Below are 21648 nucleotides of genomic sequence, written 5' to 3'. Positions count from 1 at the left end.
TGGCGGCCGCCCCGAGAGCTCAATGTGTCGAGGATAAGCGATAGTGATACGGATAATAAACGACCCGTCAAAAACCCATGTTGGGAAAATGATTTTTGTTCTTGGCTGACGTTTTTATGGAGCGCCGGCGACGGCATTGGCAATATCAGCGCTCAGCGATTATGGCGCAACTGGGATTCGAGCTCAACTCCCCACGTGGGAGTCCAAGGCGCTAGCCACTCGACCATTACGCTCCCCTCCCGCGTGCGTGTTCTAGCCCTGGCCATTCCATTTAAAATTGCTTGGGCTTCGTTTTTGATGTTTGTTTCTTCCGTTCCAGGGTTTACAAGGAAACAAAGAAAATGAATGCACGGCAAATATGACTGGAGTACAGTGCGCTGCGCACTGGCGCATTTGGTCGGCACGTTTGGGGTTAGGGATGTTTTTGTTTTTTTAGCGTGACACGATATCGTGCCCTTTTCTGTACATTTTCTTTCATTTGTCCTGTGATTGTGCCTAGCTATATATCTCCGTAATTCAAATCGAGGCAGCCTAAAATAAATAGTTCCTCGTCTCATGATGATGTGTATTGTGCTGACTGTTTGCATGAATTATGGCATTTACGGTGCAGTCCTTAATTATTCATTCGTATTCTCGTGGCTCTTTTATCGTTTTTTTGCCGGAATGGAGACGGCATCCGCAGGTTGTTTATCATTTTTGCGGACATGATAGCGCATGCGGTGAATTCTACTCCGATTATTGAGTGCGAGTGTGGAGACTCATGCCATTTAACTCCCTATTCCGATTTATTTTGATTCAGGTCAGTTTGAAACCCCCGGAAGGAATGTGGCGCTGTTTCATGATCGTATGATTTATTGGTTGTCCTTGTACTGTGATTATTAGCTGCTGGAATGGACGGGTCAGTGCGTTCCGTATTAGGTAAAGATGGTCGTTGCTGGATTTTTTCGTTTGCATTCCAGTAGCTTGATAATACTTTTTGGCGATGCCTTTTCACCGTTGTATTTATTTCTCTGGCAATTCGTCTTGTTGAAGACGCCCAGGAAAGCTGACTTTCATGCAAGATCCCCGTGAGAGTTCATGATTACGCCACGCTTCTTTCGACTTTGTATGAGTGCTTTAATCACATGAACTGGCATTGGGGAAGTCTTCAAGCCTTTTGAGCGTTTGTGCACGTCCAGCACGTTTGATGGCCGTTGCTGGCTCCTTTGTCAATGTAGCGCAGGACTTAACTTGACGTTATTCGCTGGTCATTTTGCATGCATTTCTCTTCCCTAGCCAGAAAGTGATGGACAAGGTAATGGTATTTGTGGTAATATTTATGACGCTGTAGGACGCTTTTTATGTCGCTTTTTTGCGCCGGCTGCATGGTTTTCGTCACGAGGCGTCATATTCATGCAGTAATATTTTACTATATAAGGCCGCCAATAGAGCCATTTTGTTCTGTGGATCAGCTTATTGATGTGCATTGAACATACCCTCACAACGATGTTACCTGCCATCTTCAAATAACTCCTCTGCGCACAGACGCCTCTGACCACGTCCAGAATCCATGAAACGAAACTCATGTAGTTTGCCCAACTGCGACCACTACTTACGGTGAACAGCTCCCCCGTCAGACCTTTGCTCGATGCACTCTGCACTTGTGAGCGGCCCGCGACCCCCATGAATGTGAAGCAGAAATAACGGTCGAACGGCTGGCCGAGCAGCGGCCGTCACGACCATGAGCTGGCTCGAGCAGCGGCTGTCACGACCATGAGCTGGCCCGAGCAGCGGTCGCCACGATCATGAGCTGGTCCGAGCATCGGCCGTCACGACCATGAGCTGGCCCGAGCAGCGCGCAGCGGCCGTCACGACCATGAGCTGGTCCGAGCAGCGGCCGTCACGACCCGTGAGCTCCGCCTGCGCCGCCGTCCGCCGCTTAACTCGCTCCGGCGTGGCGGCGAGTCGTCGCCGACAGACGTCGTAAGCCGGCGGTTACAGGCTCATTAAACTGGGCCCGATCGGCTGGGCCCGAGTGTCTTCGGTGTAATTGGATTGCCGGCCAGGTGTGGCGACGGCAGGGGGCCGGTGCGCACCTCTGGGAGGACCGAAGCGGCGGCAGCGGCAGTGCGCGCCGCCGCCCCGCCCGCCGCGGACGGGCAGCGGGCGGCGCTCTGTCGGTCAGCGCGCCGAGCGCGCCGACACTGGCCGCTCGTCGCGGCGGAGCCGGCTCCGCGGACGCGGCGGAGCGCGGAGTGCGGAGTCGGCTCCGGGATCGATGCGCGGGTGAATGGCGCCCGGCACATACGGCCGTAATGCGACACTCACGGGCACTTTCACAAAGAGTGACGCCGCGGCCGGGGCCTAAAGCCTCCCTGCGGTGCTGTGCAGGGGAGCTTTGGAGAGTGTGGAAAAACGGGCATGCGGGCGTTACGTAGACCAGTATTCATTGGCCAAAGTCCTTGCGTATAACAGGCAGCTCGGTATACACGAACGGCTAGAAGCCCAAAGAGCATTATAGAGCAGTTATGATGTACTTGCAACTTCAGAAGTGCGAGCCTGAGGTAAGTCTGCCAGTTTAAGAGCCGGGCGCAAGACCGCGTTGGCCTTGCCCATCATTGCCTTGGCTTTCACAACCCTGGCCTTCATTGGTCATTGGAGTCATTTCGCTGGTGCGTGTGGATTTGACGCCGTTTCAGGTCGCTGTTATGTCCGTTTTTTGTGATAGGGCCTGCATTGGCTGTCAGTAACCGATTCAGCATGCCCAGCGATAGTCCGCTGGGGTCATGACCCTCCCCCTCCTACAGTCAGCGACGTCGGGATGTGAAACGAGCGCGTATGGTCTGCGACCGAGACTATGGAGTCTGCCTGCGATGTTGGCGACACGGTTTTCTAGCCACACCTATTCAGCTGCGTCTTTTTGGACGAGCGACTTGACGATTCACTGTATTCATTGCATAGGGGTCTGCAGCGTCTGCCTGGTCGGGCGGGCCCCCGAGGGGGGGGGGGGGGGGATGTCCGGCGCCGGGTCGGGCGCGACGCTCACCACCAGTCTGACATGAGGAACGCCGTCGGCTCCGGCGAGCGAGCCGGCTGCGTCCGCGCGCGCTGGCCGGCGAGGCGGCCGCTGAAAGGCGGCGTGACGGGCGACCCTCAATCCACGCACCCATTACACTGATTGTCAAGCGGTGGCCCGGGCGGGGGGAGGGGGGTGGGGTAGCAGCAGCCGGCGCCTCGGCGGTGCCAGCCGCCGTGAGGGGGGGGGGGGGGGCTGGGGATGAGGACGAACAGCTGTCCAGGGGACGAGCACCACCAAGCCTTCACAAATCTTGGCCTTCATTGGTCATTAGAGTCATTTTGCTGGTGCGTGTGGATATGGGCCGTTTCATGTCGGTTATGTCCGTTTTTGTGATAGGGGCCGCCTTAATGTCAGTAACCGATTTAGCATGCCGCCGGGGCCAGTTCTGTTTCAGCAACTGCACTGGACTGCTTAGGCTGTCCAACGTTATGAAATCAGTCGCACGCTCATTTGAATGCTCCTGCAATTTCTTAAAACCAACTTTGCCAAAACGCAATCACTTTTTCCGTTCAGCGTCGCCATTCGTCCATCGTCATCGCGGCTTAATGACGGGCATCAGCCCTTCATCAAAGTCATTCTCGGAGGCTTCTCCGCCTCATTTTACGGCGGTCACGGCCTCCGCAGGGGATCCTCCAGACGGAGCCGTCATCTGCGCCCGGCCGTGCCGCTGGCCGGTGACTGAGGCCAGCGACGCGGCCAGCGCCGCGCCGACGGCGCCTGCTCGGCCTGGCCGACGGCCTGCCCCGTGTCGGGTTATCGGTCCGACACTGGGCCCATTAGTCGCCGGGGTGCCAATCGATGAGTCATTGTGCTGCGGCCCGGGCGCGGACACTGCACTGTGTACGCCCGGCAGCTGGCCACGGCGCGGCGCTGATGAGATGTGTGTTGGCGGGCCGGCGGCGCCCGGTGGCCGGCGCGCGGATAAGTGGGATGTCTGCCTCCCCCCCCCCCCCCCCTTCTTGAGCCGCCGCTGCCCGCCGCTGCTCCGCGAGACGGCGAAAGGGATTGGCTCTCCCTCGCACTGTTCCCGCGCTGTGCAAAACGAACGGAATGGCTGACGGCCGCTGTCTGATGCTCTTGTGCTCTGGAGCGCGCGGACGTAATGCCTGCCGCGCTGGCAGCTGTCCGCTGGGGCTGCGTGAGTAGGTGAGACGTCTCTTTACCGGCTTGTCTGCTGCCGCTGCATGAGTCGATGGGATCCCTCAGCTCCCAGCGACGTATTTCTGTCGCTGTGGGGGGGGAGGGGCGTTCGATCCCCCTTCCACACCCACACCCACCACATCCGCTGTCCACTGTCGCTGTGTAAGTGGGCGGAATATCCCGCATCCTGATCTCCCGTACCGCTGTGCGGGGAAGGCGCCATATCCTGGTCTCTTCTTCCCCTGTCCGCTGCTTTGTGTCGACGACGGGAGCGATGCCTGGATTTCGGTCTCTGCTGACGCCGTGTTTCTGCTTGCCCAGCAGGGAGACGGGCCACCATGGAAACGTCCGGCAGATGCTATGGATACGGACGCCGGTAAGTTGGCAGCCGTCGCCACATCGTTTGCCGGTGCCGTCTGTTGATGGTGATGTCCTCGTCTGATACTCGCAGCCCCGGGTTTTGACGTTCCGCCATTTGGGCAGCGCAAGCGGCCGTTCTTATATGATCATGTTCTGGGTCACCGACGCGCCAACTCAAAGACGGCGTTGATGGAGAACGCGCCGATTCCACACCTTGTCGCATTCAGACGTCAATAGCCATCAAGATAAGGCATGGTAGCATCACGGAATCACATTACTGCTGCCTGAAGAGACTGCCGTTGGAAAGTCGTATGCGAGAACGCAGTTCTCGGCACACAGCTGCGCTTGCGGTATGGCTGAAGCATAGCATGAGCGTGCTGAGCGGAGGCGCTCGATGGCAGTGTATCGGAGCAAGCGGGGTCACCGCTACCCTTTTCGTCGTCCGCAATGTCCTCAGTTCGCTATCGGATGCCCTGCATTGAGCTGACAACTCTCTGGCCCTTCGGGGTCGTAAACCCCCGGGTAATTCCGTTTCAATTTCCATTGGAGTCCCTGACATGTAGTTGCCCGCTATATGACACTTGGCCCTTCACTGATGATATTGTCTTTCATTGATGACATTGTGTGATGATATTTCATTGGCCCTTCACTGATGATGTCATCTGGGATAGAGCACCTTTCGACAACTGGTGCAAATCATGTAGTCTCACCGGGTCTTCGCAAGCAGATGGGCTACGTACGGATAGTAACAATGGAGCTAAAATGCTCCCAGTCCCGAACGACTGTCTGAGCTTTCATGAAATGGGCTGTAATAATCAATCAGCGGAACTGCAGCTGCCCTCTACTATTGAGTGGTCGTTATGTGCAGACGCTAATGCTTCCGTTTTAAATCTCGTCTGCTGTCTCAAATGTCCCACAATGCAAGCGATCGGAGATCCGACTCCGCGGACGCCAGGATTCCGGATCCGGATCCGGATTCGGGATCGGTCGTTATCCGGTTAGCCAGTCAGTCGCCCTTCCTGTTGGTCGACCCGCGGTCTTGCTGCAACGGTGCGAAGTCCACGCCCCCCCCCCCCGCGGCTTTTGACGTTGTCGACAACGCGATTCAAACCATCAGCCGGCTCTGGCCGTCTCCGCCGACGACCCGTCCCCACCACGGGTCCGCCCCTGCGTCGGCTGCGTTAGCGCGCCGACACATGTCACGTGCCATTCGCGGGCATCGGGCGGCCGGCGTTGAGGGTCGCTAGATGACCGCGTCGTGACCGATGGGACGAGCACGCGCCGATGGCCGGCGCGGCCGGCACGCGGCTGCCACGACCCGGCGCGGCACGCGGCTGCCACGGCACGGCCGGGCTCCAGCTGCCACGGCACGGTCGGGATCCGGCTGCCACGGCACGGCCGAGCTCCGGCTGCCACGGCACTGCCGGGCTCCGGCTGCCACGGCACGGCCAGGCTCCGGCTGCACCGGCACGGCCGGCTCCGGCTGCCACGGCACTGCCGGGCTCGGCTGCCACGGCACGGCCAGGCTCCGGCTGCCGACCCGGCCGGGCTCCAGCTGTCACGGCACGGCCGGCACGGGCTGCCACGACCCGGCCCGGCACGCGGCTGCCACGACCCACCCGGCACGCGGCTGCCACGGCACTGCGGGCTCCGGCTGCCACGGCACGGCCGGGCTCGTCCGGGTGGTGATGGCAGTGGTAAACTGCGGTGAGGTGGAAGAGGCCGAGGGATGACGCGCGTCTGGACCGATAATCATGGCGCCTGAGACCCCCGCGAACTTACACTGCTCGCTTTTCCAGCAGGACGATGCGCCGTTGCTGACCCTGGCCGCTGCAGTGACGAATAGCCAATTTCATGATTATTAGCGGATTAACGTTGGCGCCTGATTGGTTTCTGGGAAGTGGTGCGCCCGCAGTGTTATATGCCATTCATTGGCTTGATATGACGGCGGTTGAGACCATCGCTTCATTGAGGCAGGACCCCGTGGCTAATTTCAAACTCACTATCAGAATGCGGTCTGGCTAATGACATGCTGCAACATGAGCAAACACTTGAGGGTGAATTTGTGGCGCGCCGCTGGGGTCCTGGCGACGCGTATGTTTGGTACACCACTCGGTGGTTTGGTGTTCTCTAGGGCTGACGAGGAACGCCAGCTGGGTTTGGTGCCTCTCGGCATCACCGGCAGGTCGCGACGGGCACCGGTCGGTTCGAAAAGCACGCAGTCGCCCGCCGTCCCTGCGTCTGCGCGCGGCGTGTCGTCCCTGCTGTCCTCGGCGCGCGCCCGTCCCGTTGGACCGGCCGCCAGTCTGGTCTGGAGCGGAAGGCGGGCATTGCGAGGAAGCACCCTGCAATGGCTGTGCACACGGACGATCAATGCCAGCGGCGGCGGCGACGGCTCGGCCGGGCGGGGCTGGACTCACCCGGCGCACGATAAGACCGGCTGGCTGACGTCGAGTTGGTCGGCCAGCTCCCGTGGGTCGGCCGACGCGGCTCCGATGGGTTAGCCGACCGTCTCCGGTAGGTTCGCCGACCAGCTCCGGTGGGTCTGCCGGCCGGCTCCGATGGGTTAGCCGGCCGGCTCCGGTAGGCTCACCGACCAGCTCCGGTGGGTCGGTCGGCCGGCTCCGGTGGGTCGGCCGACGTGGCTTCGATGGGTTAGCCGGCCGGCTCCGGTAGGTTCACCGACCAGCACCGACGGTGGGTCGGCCGGCCATCTCCGGCGGGTTAGCCGGCCGGCTCCAGTAGGGTCACCGACCAGCTCCGATAGGTCTGCCGGCCGGGTCTGATGGGTTAGCCGGCCGGCTCCGGTGGGTCGGCCGGCCGGCTCTGGTAGGTTCACCAACCATCTCCGGTGGGCGTCAGCTGAGCTCAGCGAAGGATCAGACATGCGTTTCGTGGGCGGTGCGGCTCAGCCGGCCGGAATTGGTGCTGGCCGCGCGGCAGGCGAGCTCGCTAGGGTCGGCGTGGCCCAGCCGGCCGGAATTGGTGCTGGCTGCGCGGCAGGCGAGCTCGCTAGGGCCGGCGTGGCGGCGTGGCTCAGCCGGCCGGAATCGGTGCTGGCCGCGCGGCAGGCGAGCTCGCAAGGGTCGGCGTGGCCCAGCCGGCCGGAATTGGTGCTGGCTGCGCGGCAGGCGAGCTCGCTAGGGTCGGCGTGGCGGCGTGGCCCAGCCGGCCGGAATCGGTGCTGGCCGCGCGGCGGGCGAGCTCGCTAGGGTCGGCGTGGCAGCGTGGCCCAGCCGGCCGGAATCGGTGCTGGCTGCGCGGCAGGCGAGCTCGCTAGGGTCGGCGTGGCAGCGTGGCCCAGCCGGCCGGAATTGGTGCTGGCCGCGCGGCAGGCGAGCTCGCTAGGGTCGGCGTGGCGGCGTGGCTCAGCCGGCCGGAATCGGTGCTGACCGCGCGGCAGGCGAGCTCGCTAGGGTCGGCGTGGCGGCGTGGCTCAGCCGGCCGGAATTGGTGCCGGCCGCGCGGCAGGCGAGCTCGCCAGGGTCGGCGGGGCGGCGTGGCTCAGCCGGCCGGAATTGGTGCTGGCCGCGCGGCAGGCGAGCTCGCTAGGGTCGGCGTGGCGGCGTGGCCCAGCCGGCCGGAATCGGTGCTGGCCGCGCGGCAGGCGAGCTCGCTAGGGTCGGCGTGGCGGCGTGGCCCAGCCGGCCGCGCGGCAGGCGAGCTCGCTAGGGCCGGCGTGGCGGCGTGCCTATTCTGAGACGGTGTTTGCATTTTCCGGCTCGCGCCGTTCAGAGATCTGCCAGACTGCACGGCTTACTCGGCGATTGAACCGTATGGCTGTGTGATGGCTCGGAAGAACTTGGTGGTGCGCAAACATCTGATATGCGGAAGGAGGGAACAGCTGCCGATGTTCAGCGTGAATGAAGGCTTATGTCTGGCTGGAAGCGCACAATATGCTCCGTGTTTTCTTTTATGGTCCCGCACCCAAAGAGTATTCAGAAGTCTCCATGGTCTGCTTTGCTGGTTCTCTGTAGGTTCCTGAGCATTGTCTGTTTGGCATACGCAAAGAATTAGCCCTTGCATCGCCATTACCAGTTTTCAGCGCCTACTCAATCTAACGCATCGACTGCATTCAAGTTGCCTGCACCCTGCACCACCGGTCGGAAGCGGTTGGCTAATGCTCACCGCTTCTCCAAACTCCAACCGCCATTTACATGGCCCCAGGGCGCCAGCCCGTCAATGTGCAATGCGGGCGCAGACACAGCAATACGGCTGCTGCCGCCGCTCCGCCGGGCGCCGCGCCGCCACTTGCGCCGCGGCAAATGACCTGGGCGCCCGGCGGGCCCCGGCCATAATGGTGCGGGGTCACGGCAGCGTACGGGCGGCGGTCGAGGGCCAGCCGCAATCTGTCCGGGCCCGCCGGGGCCGCCGTCCGTCCGGCTGCCCAGATTGGGCCGGCGTCGGTCAGGCACACCGCGGCGGCTCGGCAGAGCACGTGCGCCGACGGCCGCCCGGTGCGGCGCAGACAGGTGGTGATCAGCCTCTGTGGGCACCGCCGTGGGAAGGGTGTTGTGGTGTAAGGTTACACAGATGGTTTGCAGACTGTGCAAGGGTCGTACAGACAAAATGGAGCCACTAACCTTTGATGTGAATTTTATGGCTACTTTGATTGTCCATTCGCCCACTTGATGTAGAAGTTAGATGCAGTACGGTGGTGCTCTTTGTGTTTTTTATGGTAGAGATGCCGAATAGTTTCGCTATGTGGTTAGCATCTCAGTTGAAAAACGAAAGCATGTGTTTACATAGGGCGCCGTATCAACGCAGAGTCCGCGGAAAACACCCTCTGGCGTATAGATTGACGTACGGTAACGTCAGGCATTCTTCGCGTATCAAAGCATGCACGTATTTTATCTCTGCAAAATCCACGGAAATCTGCTGTCCGCACTTCAATTGGGGCATTTCATGCGAGCTGTACGGCTCGCATTTATTTTACAGCCGTAGTTGAATACGAAATGTGACCCTGTGCGTGAAGTCATTAAACTTCATTCAAGCAATCCACCGCGTCGGTGCTACATTCGCGTCAGTTACGGACTGCTTTGCTTGCCACAAGTTTTGACTGCGGACGACGCTGAATGACGCAAGACTTCTGCGCTGGTCTGAGCCGCCAGGCCGGCCGGCTGCGCTGAAAGCCGACTGGCGCGCCGCGGTCGTCAGTGACCAAAAACTGCCCCGCCGCTGGACGGACCGACGGAGAAGCCGACGAGGCGGCGTCATGACTGCCGCGCGGCCCGACCTTGGGTGTGTCCCCGCCCCCTGTGCTCGCTCCCCATTCCGGGGCTGATGTCGGCCTCGTTCGGTCCGATCGCGGCCTCTCTGCATCGGCTGTGTCATGGTCCCACCCCCGTGCCGGTCTGATCGTTGTCCCTACCATTGCCGCCGCCTGGTCCTCCTCCCCTCCATCAGACCTGATGTCGCCTTCAGACCTGACCTGTCCCCACCCCGCCCGGTTTAGTCTCGCTCTCAGTTCGATCACGCCCCGCCCCTGCCCCGATCTCACCCGCCCCCGTCGTGATCCCACCACGTTCCCGTCGTGATCCCACCCCGCTCCCGTCCTGATCTCCCCACGCTCCCGTCCTGATCCCGCCCCGCTCCCGTCCTGATCCCCCGCCCCGGCCTGATCCCCCGCCGCCGGCTCCGGCCCGGCCGCGCCGCTCATCATCAGCCCCTCTGTCCGCTGCGGCCTTTGTCTGTTCTTCTGTTGGGCGGTGCTGCGACGGCGGCGCGCCCGCCGGTTTTAATGATGAACGTCGGCGGCCGGCGGCACGCGCCGCCAGCGCTGGCTGCGCGCGCCCAGACGCGTCCCATTGTCACTGGACGGGAACGCAGCCGTCCGACGGCAGGCATGGAGAGCCACTCAGGGCTGGACGATGGCACACACCGATGTGAGAGCCGTAATCATTGTGACGACGGAGTCCGTGAGCGAGGGGTCCATAATGGACTGTGATGCGAATTCCTTCGCGGAATACCGCAGCGTGTCGTTTCTATTCGCCGGAAGGGTGCTGCATTCTGCTTTGGCGTGCTCTTGTCCCAAAAAGCCTATGTTTGCATCGGCATGTCACACCAGTTTGTTGTACGACGTGAAACTTCACATGGTGCGAAGTTGTGGTTTATGACGGTTTTTTGGAGCCAGTACATTCGTGTATGGCTCATTTGGTCTCACTGGTATCCTGTAATGAATAGAAGTCATGTGCTATTATCCGGGCACAACCAACTTCTTCTCTGTCATTACTCAGCTGAATCCAGATGCTTTCATAAAAGGCTTACTGCACCGCATATGGATTTCTAATGACAGCATGTCATGAAGCTTGCTGGCAAGAACAAATAGTTCATGACGTGTATACTGTATTTCAATATTTTTTCGTGCAGAGGACCTGCATTGTACCCACGCCTGGAAAGCTCAGCGAAGTTCACATGTATGCGCCTTGCCAACACATAATTGGATGTACCGCTGTCCGCCGAAATATTGTTTGATTCCATTTTTGCATTTTGTGTAAGAATATTGTCGTGGCTGCCTGAAAGAGGTTGGTTCGTCCACTTATATACTTAAACTGCGTTGTTGAATATACGAACACAAATCACGTTTCGACATGTACGCAAGCGTGCATATTCGGAAATTTATGTCAACGAAAACATTAAGCAGAAATTATGTCTTTGAATGAGACCAACAAATGTAATGCACTACAAGCTCAATTCGAAATAAGTGTTATTATAATGTACACTTGTGTGTTGTCATGTGATAAGGTTTATCCGTAGCGTATAATTCGAATCAGTTATCATGTCTACATCCTTACCATTAACAAAGTTGGTATAGCGCTCAACGCGCGGCGGCTCTATAAAATAATAGCTGGTTTTTGAGAGGATCTATACACTTAATATTCACCCTGGCTCGGCTGTCACCAAACACTTTTTATCTGCTATCTCCGACCGTAAACATGTCCCCACGCGAGTAATGAAATTTTCCGTCGTTGCCGCGTTGAGATATGACACGTCTGGCCGCGAATGACACCTATTGTTCTCGAGCGGGGCCGCCAACGGGAGGCAATCACGGCGCGATGACTCGGCCGCTCGTGGTCCGCCGGACTAACGGCGGCAGGTTGAGGCGTCCCGGGGCACATCCGCCCGCCCACCGACGCGACTGGGGCTTACCGCGGCACTTCCGTCAACTGCGGCAGCCTCGGCTGGCTCCGCTGCCCACGGCCTTGGGAGGGACGGGGGGACGGAGGGCGGCGCGGGACTGGACCGTGGTCGCGTCGGGCGGCTCGCCATGTCGCACGCGCGCATCGGTAGTGCTGGAGGTGTGGAAGGCAGCATCTGATGGCTTTTGACAATGAAGCACCGCACAGCCGTGGTTTTCTGTCCTGTCCCGTCCCGTCCCGTCCCGTCCTGTCCTGTCCTGTCCTGTCCTGTCCTGTCCGTCCTGTCCTGTCCTGTCCTGTCCTGTCCTGTCCTGTCCTGTCCCGTCCCGTCCCGTCCTCGTCCTGTCCTGTCCTGTCCTGTCCTGTCCTGTCCTGTCCTGTCCTGTCCTGTCCTGTCCTGTCATGCCATGTCCTGTCTTGCCCTGTCCTGTCCTGTCCTGTCATGCCATGTCCTGTCTTGCCCTGTCCTATTCTGTTCTGTCCTCCCGTCGTGCCTGCTGGCACAGAGCGGCTGTGTCCGCGTGTCCAGCATGTCCTCTGTCCCCCCGCTCTGCTGTCCTGTACCAGCAGTTCCCCGCTGCCGTCATGGCGCGCGCGACGGCCGTGAGATACTGCATCGCCTCGTCGCGCCACTCCGGCCGCCCATTTATTGATATTTGTGTCCAGCACAATCCATTCACGCTGCCTGCTGGTGACAGCGCCGGATACTGAAGCTGTATCCGACGATGGAGATCGCTGAACAAAAAGTTGAAACGGCAGTTGAGCTTCGGCGGCTGTCGTTTTAACTTACCGTGCTTCGTGCAATAAGTTAAAACGGTGCTTCCTGCGCGGCGATAACTTATTCAGGAGAACAAGGCAATAAACTAGCCAAATTGTTGCCACCGGGTGCCGTAGTTTCTGATGAGTGCGACTGAGCGATGCGGCCTTGGGGATGTCATTCTATCTTGGTCTCAGCTTCTGCCAGTAATCGGGGGGTGGCGGAGGACCAGTTCAGGTTCTCGACGGTTGACTGTCCACGCTTGAGTTTGACCTATGGAAAGATATGAAACTAAGGCCAAAATGTACGTGCAATCAACTTGAAGGTCGCGCCGCGTAAGGCCTGCTTCAAATTCCATGACCATTCCAGGCCTGTGCCGAAAAAACTTCCTTTAGCATTTGGCAATTGTCGTCAGTGACATTTCAGTCGACGACAGTGTGTGTTGACAAAAGCGACGTCAAGGCCGAGGCTGTCTCCGGGGCATGAAATGCATTGGAAGTCACCTGGTATTGGCCACCGTGACACGGACGTGACGTTATGGTCACTGTACACGGACGTGACGTCAGGCTGTCTGATATTAGCCGCTGTAACACGGACATGACGTCAGGCTGCCTGATATTAGCCGCTGTAACACGGACGTGACGTCAGGCTTCCCCTCCCCCACCCCCGGCACAGGAAACGATTGCGAGCTCCCTCTAGCGAGGCGCTGCAGATTCACGAGGACCAGTGAGACTCTTCGGGCTGGTTTGCTCAGTGGGCATGTGCTGTTCTTCGTTCTTGTGAGCTGTTTTTGAACTATGGATGCGATGTGCATTGTCCAGTGTGCATATCATACGATATATCCCACAACGTGCATGAACATAGGTTGGATGAGAATCACTCAAACTTGTCTGCCTCTATCACCTACTCGAACGTAAAGGTTGTCTCGCTCCATTTTTCGTAGAACGAGAGACAAATTGCGATACTGGACATATTTTCAAATCACAATAACGGAAAAAACAACAGCAGTCTGCCACTTCTGCGCTGTCTGCCGTGGCTCGCGGCGTCATAACGCTATGACCTGAGAGGAAATGCCGTACTGGCCGTTGCCAACACAGCACGCTACCGTAGCCCCCCCCCCCCCGCCGTAGCTCTCACCGAGTGTTTGCTGATGTCGCGGCATGAAGAGCGCACATCTGGCAGAACGACGTACGCTACATGAGTTGGTAGGTGCTTTGGCTCTGCGCGCATGCGCTTGAAAGATGGTTACTTGGTGGGCCCTTTCTCTTGAACAACCATTAGCCGATTCTCTCTTAGACGGCATCACACGGTGGCGGATGACGTCGGCGGATGTGTGCATCCGGCGCATCATGGCATTTATGTACGTTTTTGTTGAGTGTCGTCCACAATGCTTCAGGTTATTCTATCGGCATGCAAAGAAACGAAAAATTGATTTGATGTCCTGCAAACATCTGCTTACCTCTATCATGACGGTAACACTGGGCGGGCTGACGCGTCCCGTGGTCAGCCCTAACTGAGATGAGGAAGGAGCACAATCTGGGCGAGGGACAGGCCCCAACCACACCACTTCCTGGAGTTGGCTTTCGCAGCCTCGCGAGTCTACAGAAAATCATTCCTATTTTTGTCCCACCGCGCTCGGACCACTCACGATCAATTTTGTTTGGTTTCAAATGTCCATCTCGGAAGAAAACGAAGCGTAAAGTGATGACTTCCCCTGTCAAACGGGGAGAAGTAATTCGAAGAAGAAGCGGTGGTCCGCGTGGTTTGACTGCGACGTTCAAAGAACGGAGTCGGCCGTCGCTGTCGTAGCTGTCGGGCGCACCCGCGGTTCGGGTGTCCCATTTGTCTCTTTAAACGGTTGTGCCTGCTCAACACAGCGCGCGTAACCGGAGCCGTACGTAGAGGGAGCCATATGGCGGGCGAACGGGGTCGTCGGTGGCGCTCTGACCTCACATCCAGCCTGGGAACCGATCGGATGACGCCGCTGACACGGCCCAGCGCCGGTGACGCCAGCGTCGACCCGGTCGCCGCCGGCCGGTCGCGGCCGGAGCGCGGACCGCGCGGCGTTTACCCTGAGGCGAACGGTGCTTCGGCACTGAGCCGGGCGGCGGCGGCGGCGATCGCTGCTGCCGGCCAGCCGTGCCGCTGTCGGCGCACACGCGGAACGGCGCGCCCCGGGACGTGGACAAGCGTCAGGAGCAGAAAGGCGTGGTCGGCACGGGCTGAGCGATGTGTGGAGATTGGGGTGGACACGCCTGGCCGGCTGGATATCCAGCGGCGACTCGATTGCCTCGACCAACGATTCTGAGCAGCTTGCGCGTGTCTTCCAGTGGGTAGCATCGTTGCGTCTTGTGACTGATGGGCGTTTGGTTCGGTCGCCTTTTGATCTTCGGTCTTCCGTTTCTATCCACGGAGGCTGTTTTATTCGGGTATGCATTTTTTCATTCGCAGGAGTGGCATTGCTGCGACCGATACAGCGTCTGTCCACGCCCCCATAGCCATGATCCCCTATCACTGGCTCCGGTCCTGTATGTCTGACCAATTCTACTGTCTGTAAGATTCATTATTCCATGCGAGGTTTCACGAATCCAAGTGGACACTCAACACTTCCCCGTCTGGCGCCGGGTGCTATTTTGCTGGCGAGTTCCGATCGTACCGACCGGTCAAAGGTCAGCCGGATATCGCCGCGCCGTCACTGGCTGGGGTGTCCCGGCCCTTGGGTCACGTGGCCGCCCTCGGGCCAAGGTCGGGACAGCGAGCGGCCGGTGCCAGCTCTCAGTGACGCTCAGAATGAGACACTGGCCGGGTCGGGTGACCTTTGGTCCGTGGCGTGGGCGCGGCGAGGACGCGCCGCAGCCGGCCGAACACTGCGACGGCGCCGCCGAGCGGCGGCCGACCGCCGCCGACGCCGGCTTCCGCAGCCGGGTCTACGTCAACAGCTCGCTGCGGGGCAGCGCCAGCCTCGAGGATGTTTGGGTGCCGCCGGAAAGGCCGCCGGCGCGCGCCGAGTGGCGGCCGCCGGAGAGGCCGCCGGCGCCGCCCGAGCCGCTGCCCCGGCTCAAGATGCGGGAGATTCCGCCTAGGTTCCGCCCGCTTGCGGTCGTCGCCGCCGTCGCCGGAGTGGCGACCGTGCGCGCTGGAACCGAGGCCACCCCTCCCGCCGACGCCGCCGGCCGAGTCGGCCTGGGGCGCCGGACGCTGGACCGCAGTACAGCTACCCGCCTCCGCCGCCGCAGCCTCCTCCTCCCTCCTCCGGGTATGGCGTGGCGATGCGACCGCCGGCCGTTCCCGGGTACGGGTACGTGCCGGCCGGACCGCCGCCGGCGCCGCTGCATGGCTTCCAAAGCTACCCGAGCCTGGTGAAGCCCGCCGAGCCGGGGCGCGTTGACCACAAGTACGCATCCGTCATGCTACCGCACGCCTTCAGCCTGCCGGCGCTGCCGTCGGCGGCGCCGGGGCCGTTCGTCTCGCCGTCGCCGCCGCCACCGCCGCCGCCACCGCCAGCGACCGTACCAGCGTCCCTCGAGGAGGCGTACAATCGCCTGTCGGTCATGCAGAGGCATCAGCACACGTTAGTCTGCCTCTCCCAGCCGCAGCAGCAGCAAGCGCAGTGTGTGTTACCGACATGAGCAGCAGCACCGTGACCATCTGCAGCAGCAGCAGCAGCAGGCCCAGGTATGTTACGAGCAGGAGCAGCGGCATCGTGACCAGCTGCAGCAGCAGGAGCAAATGCAGCTGGCGCAGTACCAGCACGAGAGACACCAGTTGGCGCAGTACCAACAGCGGCAACACCAGCAGGTGGTGCATTGTCAAAAAGAACGCCAGCAACTGGTGCAGTTTGAGCAGGACCACCAGCGGCTGATACAGTACCAGCTCGAGCGAAGCCAGATAGCGCAGTATCACCACGAGCGCCAGCAGCAGCTGCACTACGAGCAGCAGCGTCGCCTGCAGCTGGAGCTGCAGCGCGAGCGCGAGCGGCAGCAGCGGCTGCAGCTGGAGCGGAGCCAGCAGCTGTACCGGCTCGAGCCGGCGGTTGAGCCGCGTTACGGCGGCGCGCGCGAACGACTCGAGGCGCTGACCTGCGGCTGGCAGCCGGTGGCCGGCCTGTCGCGCACGCCGCTCTACGCACCGGCCTTCGTGACCGTCGCAGACGAGCGGCTGGCAGCGCCGCTGCCGGCGCCCGCCTCTGCCGCCGCGGTCGCCTCCGTCTGGCCGGCCGACGGCGTGCTCATCACCGAGCTGCCGCCTGATGGCGACGTCGCCGGCGCGGACGTGGCGCCCGCCGGCGAGGCCGGGACGCCGCCGCCGCTCGACTCGCACGCGCTCTGCAGCGAGGGATCGCCGCCAGCTGCGAGCTCTGGGCCAGAGGACCCCGACGCTAGCTCTGAGCCGGAGGACGCCGCCGCCGGACCGGCGGCCGCCTGGGAGTTGGGCGCGGCGCCGGTGCGCTTCAGCGTCGGCTCCGACGGCGAGACGACGCGGCCGTCGTCCCCCGAGGACGAGGCGGGCCGCCTTCCTCTTCCAGCTGCGCGTCGACGACGACGAGCTCGCGCCGGCGGGCGAGCCGGGCGAGGCGGGCGTGGGCGCGGGTGAGCGCGACGGCGCAAACAGTAAGTACCGGCAGCCGGCGCGGCTGATGCTGACTTTGCCTGCGGGCTGGAGGGGGAGGGGATGCCGCGAAGGCGGGCCGGGCCTTGGCGGACGGCGGAATAACGGGCAGGCTCGCGGCCGGTTCCGACTACACGGACCGTGAAGCCGAACTTTACGGACCGTGCGGCGCGCCGTTTGGGTCGTCAGCGCGGTCGTGGCGTCGCCGGCCGCCGGCCGCGCAGACATCTGGCCGGCGCGGCGGCCATTGCCGGAGGGCAGCCGGCCGGTAACGCGTCACTGGCAGGGCGCCGTTGCACGCGGGGCGGTTGCCGGGGTGCCGGCCGCAGCCACGGCGGCGGCGGCCGGCCAGCCAGTGCGGTGGCCTGCGGCGAGCGGGCGCGGAGGCGGCGCCCGGCGCCGCACCATGGGTGGCCAGCGCAGCGGAGCGCGAGACCGAGACCGAGACCGAGGTGGACGGCGAGCAGGCCGAGGGGCGCGCCACGCCCGGCGTCGCCAGCGACTCCCGCTCCTCCGCCGGATCAGAGGCCGAGCTCGAGCTGCCGGTCGGCGACAGTGCAAGTAGGCGGCGCCGGCCCTCGGCCGCCCGGCGCCGTGTCGGCCCTTTGTGTTGACGAGCGCGGCGGCTGACGGCGCCAACGGACGGCTTTGTGCTTTCAAAACGGTTGAGAGAGCGGCTCTGTTTAGCTTTGTTCGCAGGGTGCAATGGATGGCGGTTGATGCAGTCGAATTGCATGCATTCTAGTGATAATTGAACTTCTGACAGGGACAGATGTAGCTCATGTGTATTCGTGATTGTCCTGTTAATGCCTGCTTATTTTCTATTGGTGGCAAGCTGACTTTGGTGGTGTCTCTGCTGCACTTAAGGAGGGTCATCGGACAGTTCCGCTTGACCCGTGCTACGTTTAGGAAGATCGCCGTCAGTGCTGAAAAATATCGACGTTTTGATCAAGAACATTCCAGTTCAGCTTGTCCAACCATCCCCTGTATCCTGTCGGAGGCGGTCCACCTGGGCCATACGGAGAGGATCCGCTGACGAGGCGGGGGTTTTGGACCCTGCTCGGCCCCAGCCGGGATGTGAACACGCCCATCAGAGGTCTCGGGTCCGGCGCAGTACTCGTGCTACGTCACCACTCCGGTCGTCGCGCGCGCGCGTGCCATGCCCGTGCCCGTGCCCGTGCCGGGCCCCTGGCGTCGGCAACACGAGCAGGGCGCAGGTGCTTACAGTGCAGGCGCCGCTGCTGTGAAGTACTCGCCAGCGCGTTCCATACCGCTGAGGCCCGTCAGCTATTGATTTTACGCGGCGCTCGGTGGTCATGTCGCGTGCGGGGTGCTTGAAACGGCTGCTCATGGTGCTGACCTTAGGCTGGTGGTGGGGCCACCGTCGATGCCGGGCATGGACAAGCTACCATTGGCTGAATCTGGCCCATGAAATCACGGGCTGCTCTCGTCGATTATGAGCTATTTGTAGATTTGGTTTCATAATGACCGGGCATTTTTTGTATGATTGTTACCGATGAAATTTTCTTAGCTGCAGTTATGTCGTGTAAAGGCATTTGTATAGGTTTTAGAGTTGTTCGAATTTTGCCTATGATACGTTTTTCAGAGTTGTCGTTGGAATTGTTTTTTTAAATTGAAAAGATTAAATGGTTTAGTTTTAGTTATGTGCCAATTTTTTAATGATGTCCTTACAGCCGGAATATTCACCTGTCTAGGTCGCAAACGTCCGCCCCTTTTCCTCTGATTGCTGCGCTGTGCGTAATAAAGCATCAAGTGCGCCAGAGTCGGTCCTGGCCACCGCCGCCTGTGCCAGGGGTCGGTCCTGAGCCACCGCCGCCTGTGTCCAGGGTCGGTCCTGGGCCCACCGCCGCCTGTGCCAGGGTCGGTCCTGAGGCCACCGCCGCCTGTGCCAGGGGTCGGTCCTGAGCCACCGCCGCCTGTGCAGGGGTCGGTCCTGAGCCACCGCTGCCGGTGCCAGGGGTCGGTCCTGGGACCACCGCTGCCTGTGCCAGGGTCGGTCCTGAGCCACCGCCGCCTGTGCCAGGGTCGGTCCTGAGCCCGCGCCTGTGCCAGGGGTCGGTCCTGGCCACCGCTGCCTGTGCCAGGGGTCGGTCTTGGGCTACCGCTGCCTGTGCCAGGGGTCTGTCCTGGGCCACCGCTGCCTGTGCCAGGGGCCAGTCCTGAGCCACCGCCGTCTGTGCCAGGGTCGGTCCTGGGCCACCGCCGCCTGTGCCAGGGGTCGGTCCTGGGCCACCGCTGCCTGTGCCAGGGGCGTCCTGAGCCACCGCCGTCTGTGCCAGGGTCGGTCCTGGCCCAACCGCCGTCCTGGCCAGGGTCGGTCCTGAGCCACCGCCGCCTGTGCCAGGGTCGGTCCTGGGCCACCGCCGCCTGCGCCAGGGGTCGGGCCTGAGCCACCGCTGCCTGTGCCAGGGTCGGTCCTGAGCCACCGCCGCCTGCGCCAGGGGTCGGGCCTGAGCCACCGCTGCCTGTGCCAGGGGTCAGTCCTGAGCCACCGCCGCCTGTGCCAGGGTCGGTCCTGGGCCACCGCTGCCTGTGCCAGGGTCGGTTCTGGGCCACCGCCTTCCCCCACTGATGAGTCCCGAGATGCGCTCACATTTTGGGCTGGAACCAGCACTGTTGCAAGGTCTTGTGTGGCTCTGGCGAGACGACAGCACATGGAAGTGCACGGGTGAGATCCAACGCAGGATGGCTGAAATGACAGAATAACTAAACAAGCCGGTTTCCAAACATTTAGTGCCAAAACGATGATGGCATGGGCTTTCAGGAAAGATCCGCATGCTTGTTTCAGCAGCGTGTAGAGCTGTTTGTGTGTTATGCCTAAATTTAGCCGAATTAGAAAAATAGCCGTCTGTTTAAATTAACGTTCAACACGTTACCCATTGATTTGCCGGTGTTTTACTGTTAGGACCAGCCCAGACGCAATTCGGGACTCTTTGTTAAACGAGTCGGTTATTCATGTGCTTACCCAGGGTCTTGATTGTACCAGCCAGACACAATTTACTACTGGCGCTGTTCATCAGCTTAATTAAGCAAACTTTGGCTGTGGTCCCACGTTGCTGACGTGCACGCCGTAAGCTGTAAAGCCTGCCATGCGCTAAAGCGTGGGGGCGACGCTGAAAAGCACGACAGCCGGTTCTGTCAAGTCAACACACGAACCGTACAGACGGCTCGGCCTGACTGGGAATGACCACGTCCGCCGCGTGTGGCGGCGCATTCGTCGCGGCGCTCCTCGTAAATGTCCGCCGACCTGGCGCGCGTCCTCGCCGGCCATGCACGCGCGCTCTGTTCCCACCGCGCAACGCGCGCCCCTCTGTCCTGCCCTCCTCTACCCCCAGCATGGCCGTGGCGCGACTGAACGACTCAGTCCGGGGGTGTGAATGGCGCGCCACTTACAGAGGCGCGCGGCTTACTCCATTAGCTGCCGAGCTGAAAGCTGTGCAGGTTTGAGGCTGCATTCGGCGAGCGGCCGGGACGCCCCGGGGCTAATCGCTGGAAAACTGCCGTCGGCGGCGTAGGTGCCGGCGCGACGGAGGGGAGGACGGGGGGGGGGGGGGGGGGCTCGTGGCGCGAACTGCGCGGGTCGGCGCTGGTGTCCGTGAGCGGGCCGACGGCGATGACGGTCAGGTCGGCGGGAGGATGGCAGCGGTGTCGGCGCGGTGGAGAAGCAGAGTTGTGATTGATCCTCCTGGGTGGAGTGACCACGCGGCGAAGGCTGTCTGTGACCCGCTGCCCGCATGGACAGTTGTGATGGATCTAAGCTTGGGAGGTTTATCAGCGGATCCTCAAATATGTGGTTTCTCATCGTTGTGTGTGCTGGCTCGCATTTTGATTCCATTTACTGACGTTCACTGGGCCAGAAATGTGTGTGTGGACCCGCTACCCCCCCCCCCCCCCCCCTGTGGACGGGCGCTGTGGCTGACGTGGCGCCCCCTGGCGGCAGATGCGCTCCAGCGCCGCAAGAAGCAGCGCACCGGGCCGGCCCAGCCCAAGAACGCCGTGTCGGCACTCAACGAGCTCAAGCCCGGCCTGCAGTACAAAGTGATCCAGCAGGAGGGGCCCACACACGCGCCAACCTTCACTGTTCAGATCGAGGTGAGTTCACCACTCCCGGGTGCGCCTGCCCTGGCGGGTGCGTAAGGCGCCATGGCTGTGCGTGTTCCCAGCCGCTTCCTTCGTCTTGGTCCCGTCCGAAGCGGCGGACCCGGTCTCGACCGTGGCTGTTGTGTTCGTGACCGGTGTGCCGACGGCTCCAGGCGGCTGTCGATTTCCCACGGCCGGGGCCTGCCTGACGCGGCCGGGTTGTGGTGGCGCGGTTCAGTGCCGTGGTCTCGGGCCGCCCGGCCGCCGTCAGTCGCCGTCGATTGGTCGATGGCCGGCCGCTTCGCGCGCCGCGCCGCAGCGCGCGATTCGCGCGGCCGTGCGGCCGTGAGGCACGCCGTCTGTCGCCGTCAATTGGTCGATGGCTGGCCGCTTCGCGCGCCGTGCCGCAGTGCGGGGCGCGCGTCCGTGCGGTCGTGAGACGCGTCGCCGGCCCGACTGACCGGACGGTGCTCAGGCGGAGAACG

General features: G+C 61.5%; 1 protein-coding gene across 1 annotated transcript in view; it reads left to right on the top strand.

Moving 5' to 3' along the window:
• Positions 1 to 319: 319 nt before the first annotated feature.
• The window catches only part of LOC119100669 (double-stranded RNA-specific editase 1), a gene marked incomplete at its 5' end in the record, with an annotated part of 45104 nt that continues 23775 nt past the window's right edge, over positions 320 to 21648 (top strand). Inside the window, 3 exon segments of the mRNA XM_037223746.1 lie at positions 320 to 367; positions 4520 to 4574; positions 21024 to 21175. Coding sequence (XP_037079641.1) covers positions 359 to 367; positions 4520 to 4574; positions 21024 to 21175 — 216 coding nt within the window.

The sequence above is a fragment of the Pollicipes pollicipes genome, unplaced genomic scaffold (genome assembly GCF_011947565.3).
Source record: "Pollicipes pollicipes isolate AB1234 unplaced genomic scaffold, Ppol_2.1 Scaffold_4881;HRSCAF=5763_pilon_pilon_pilon, whole genome shotgun sequence".
Classification (NCBI taxonomy): Eukaryota; Metazoa; Arthropoda; class Thecostraca; order Pollicipedomorpha; family Pollicipedidae; genus Pollicipes; species Pollicipes pollicipes.
Note: the sequence above shows the minus strand (reverse complement) of the source record. Positions and strands in the feature narration are given on the sequence as shown.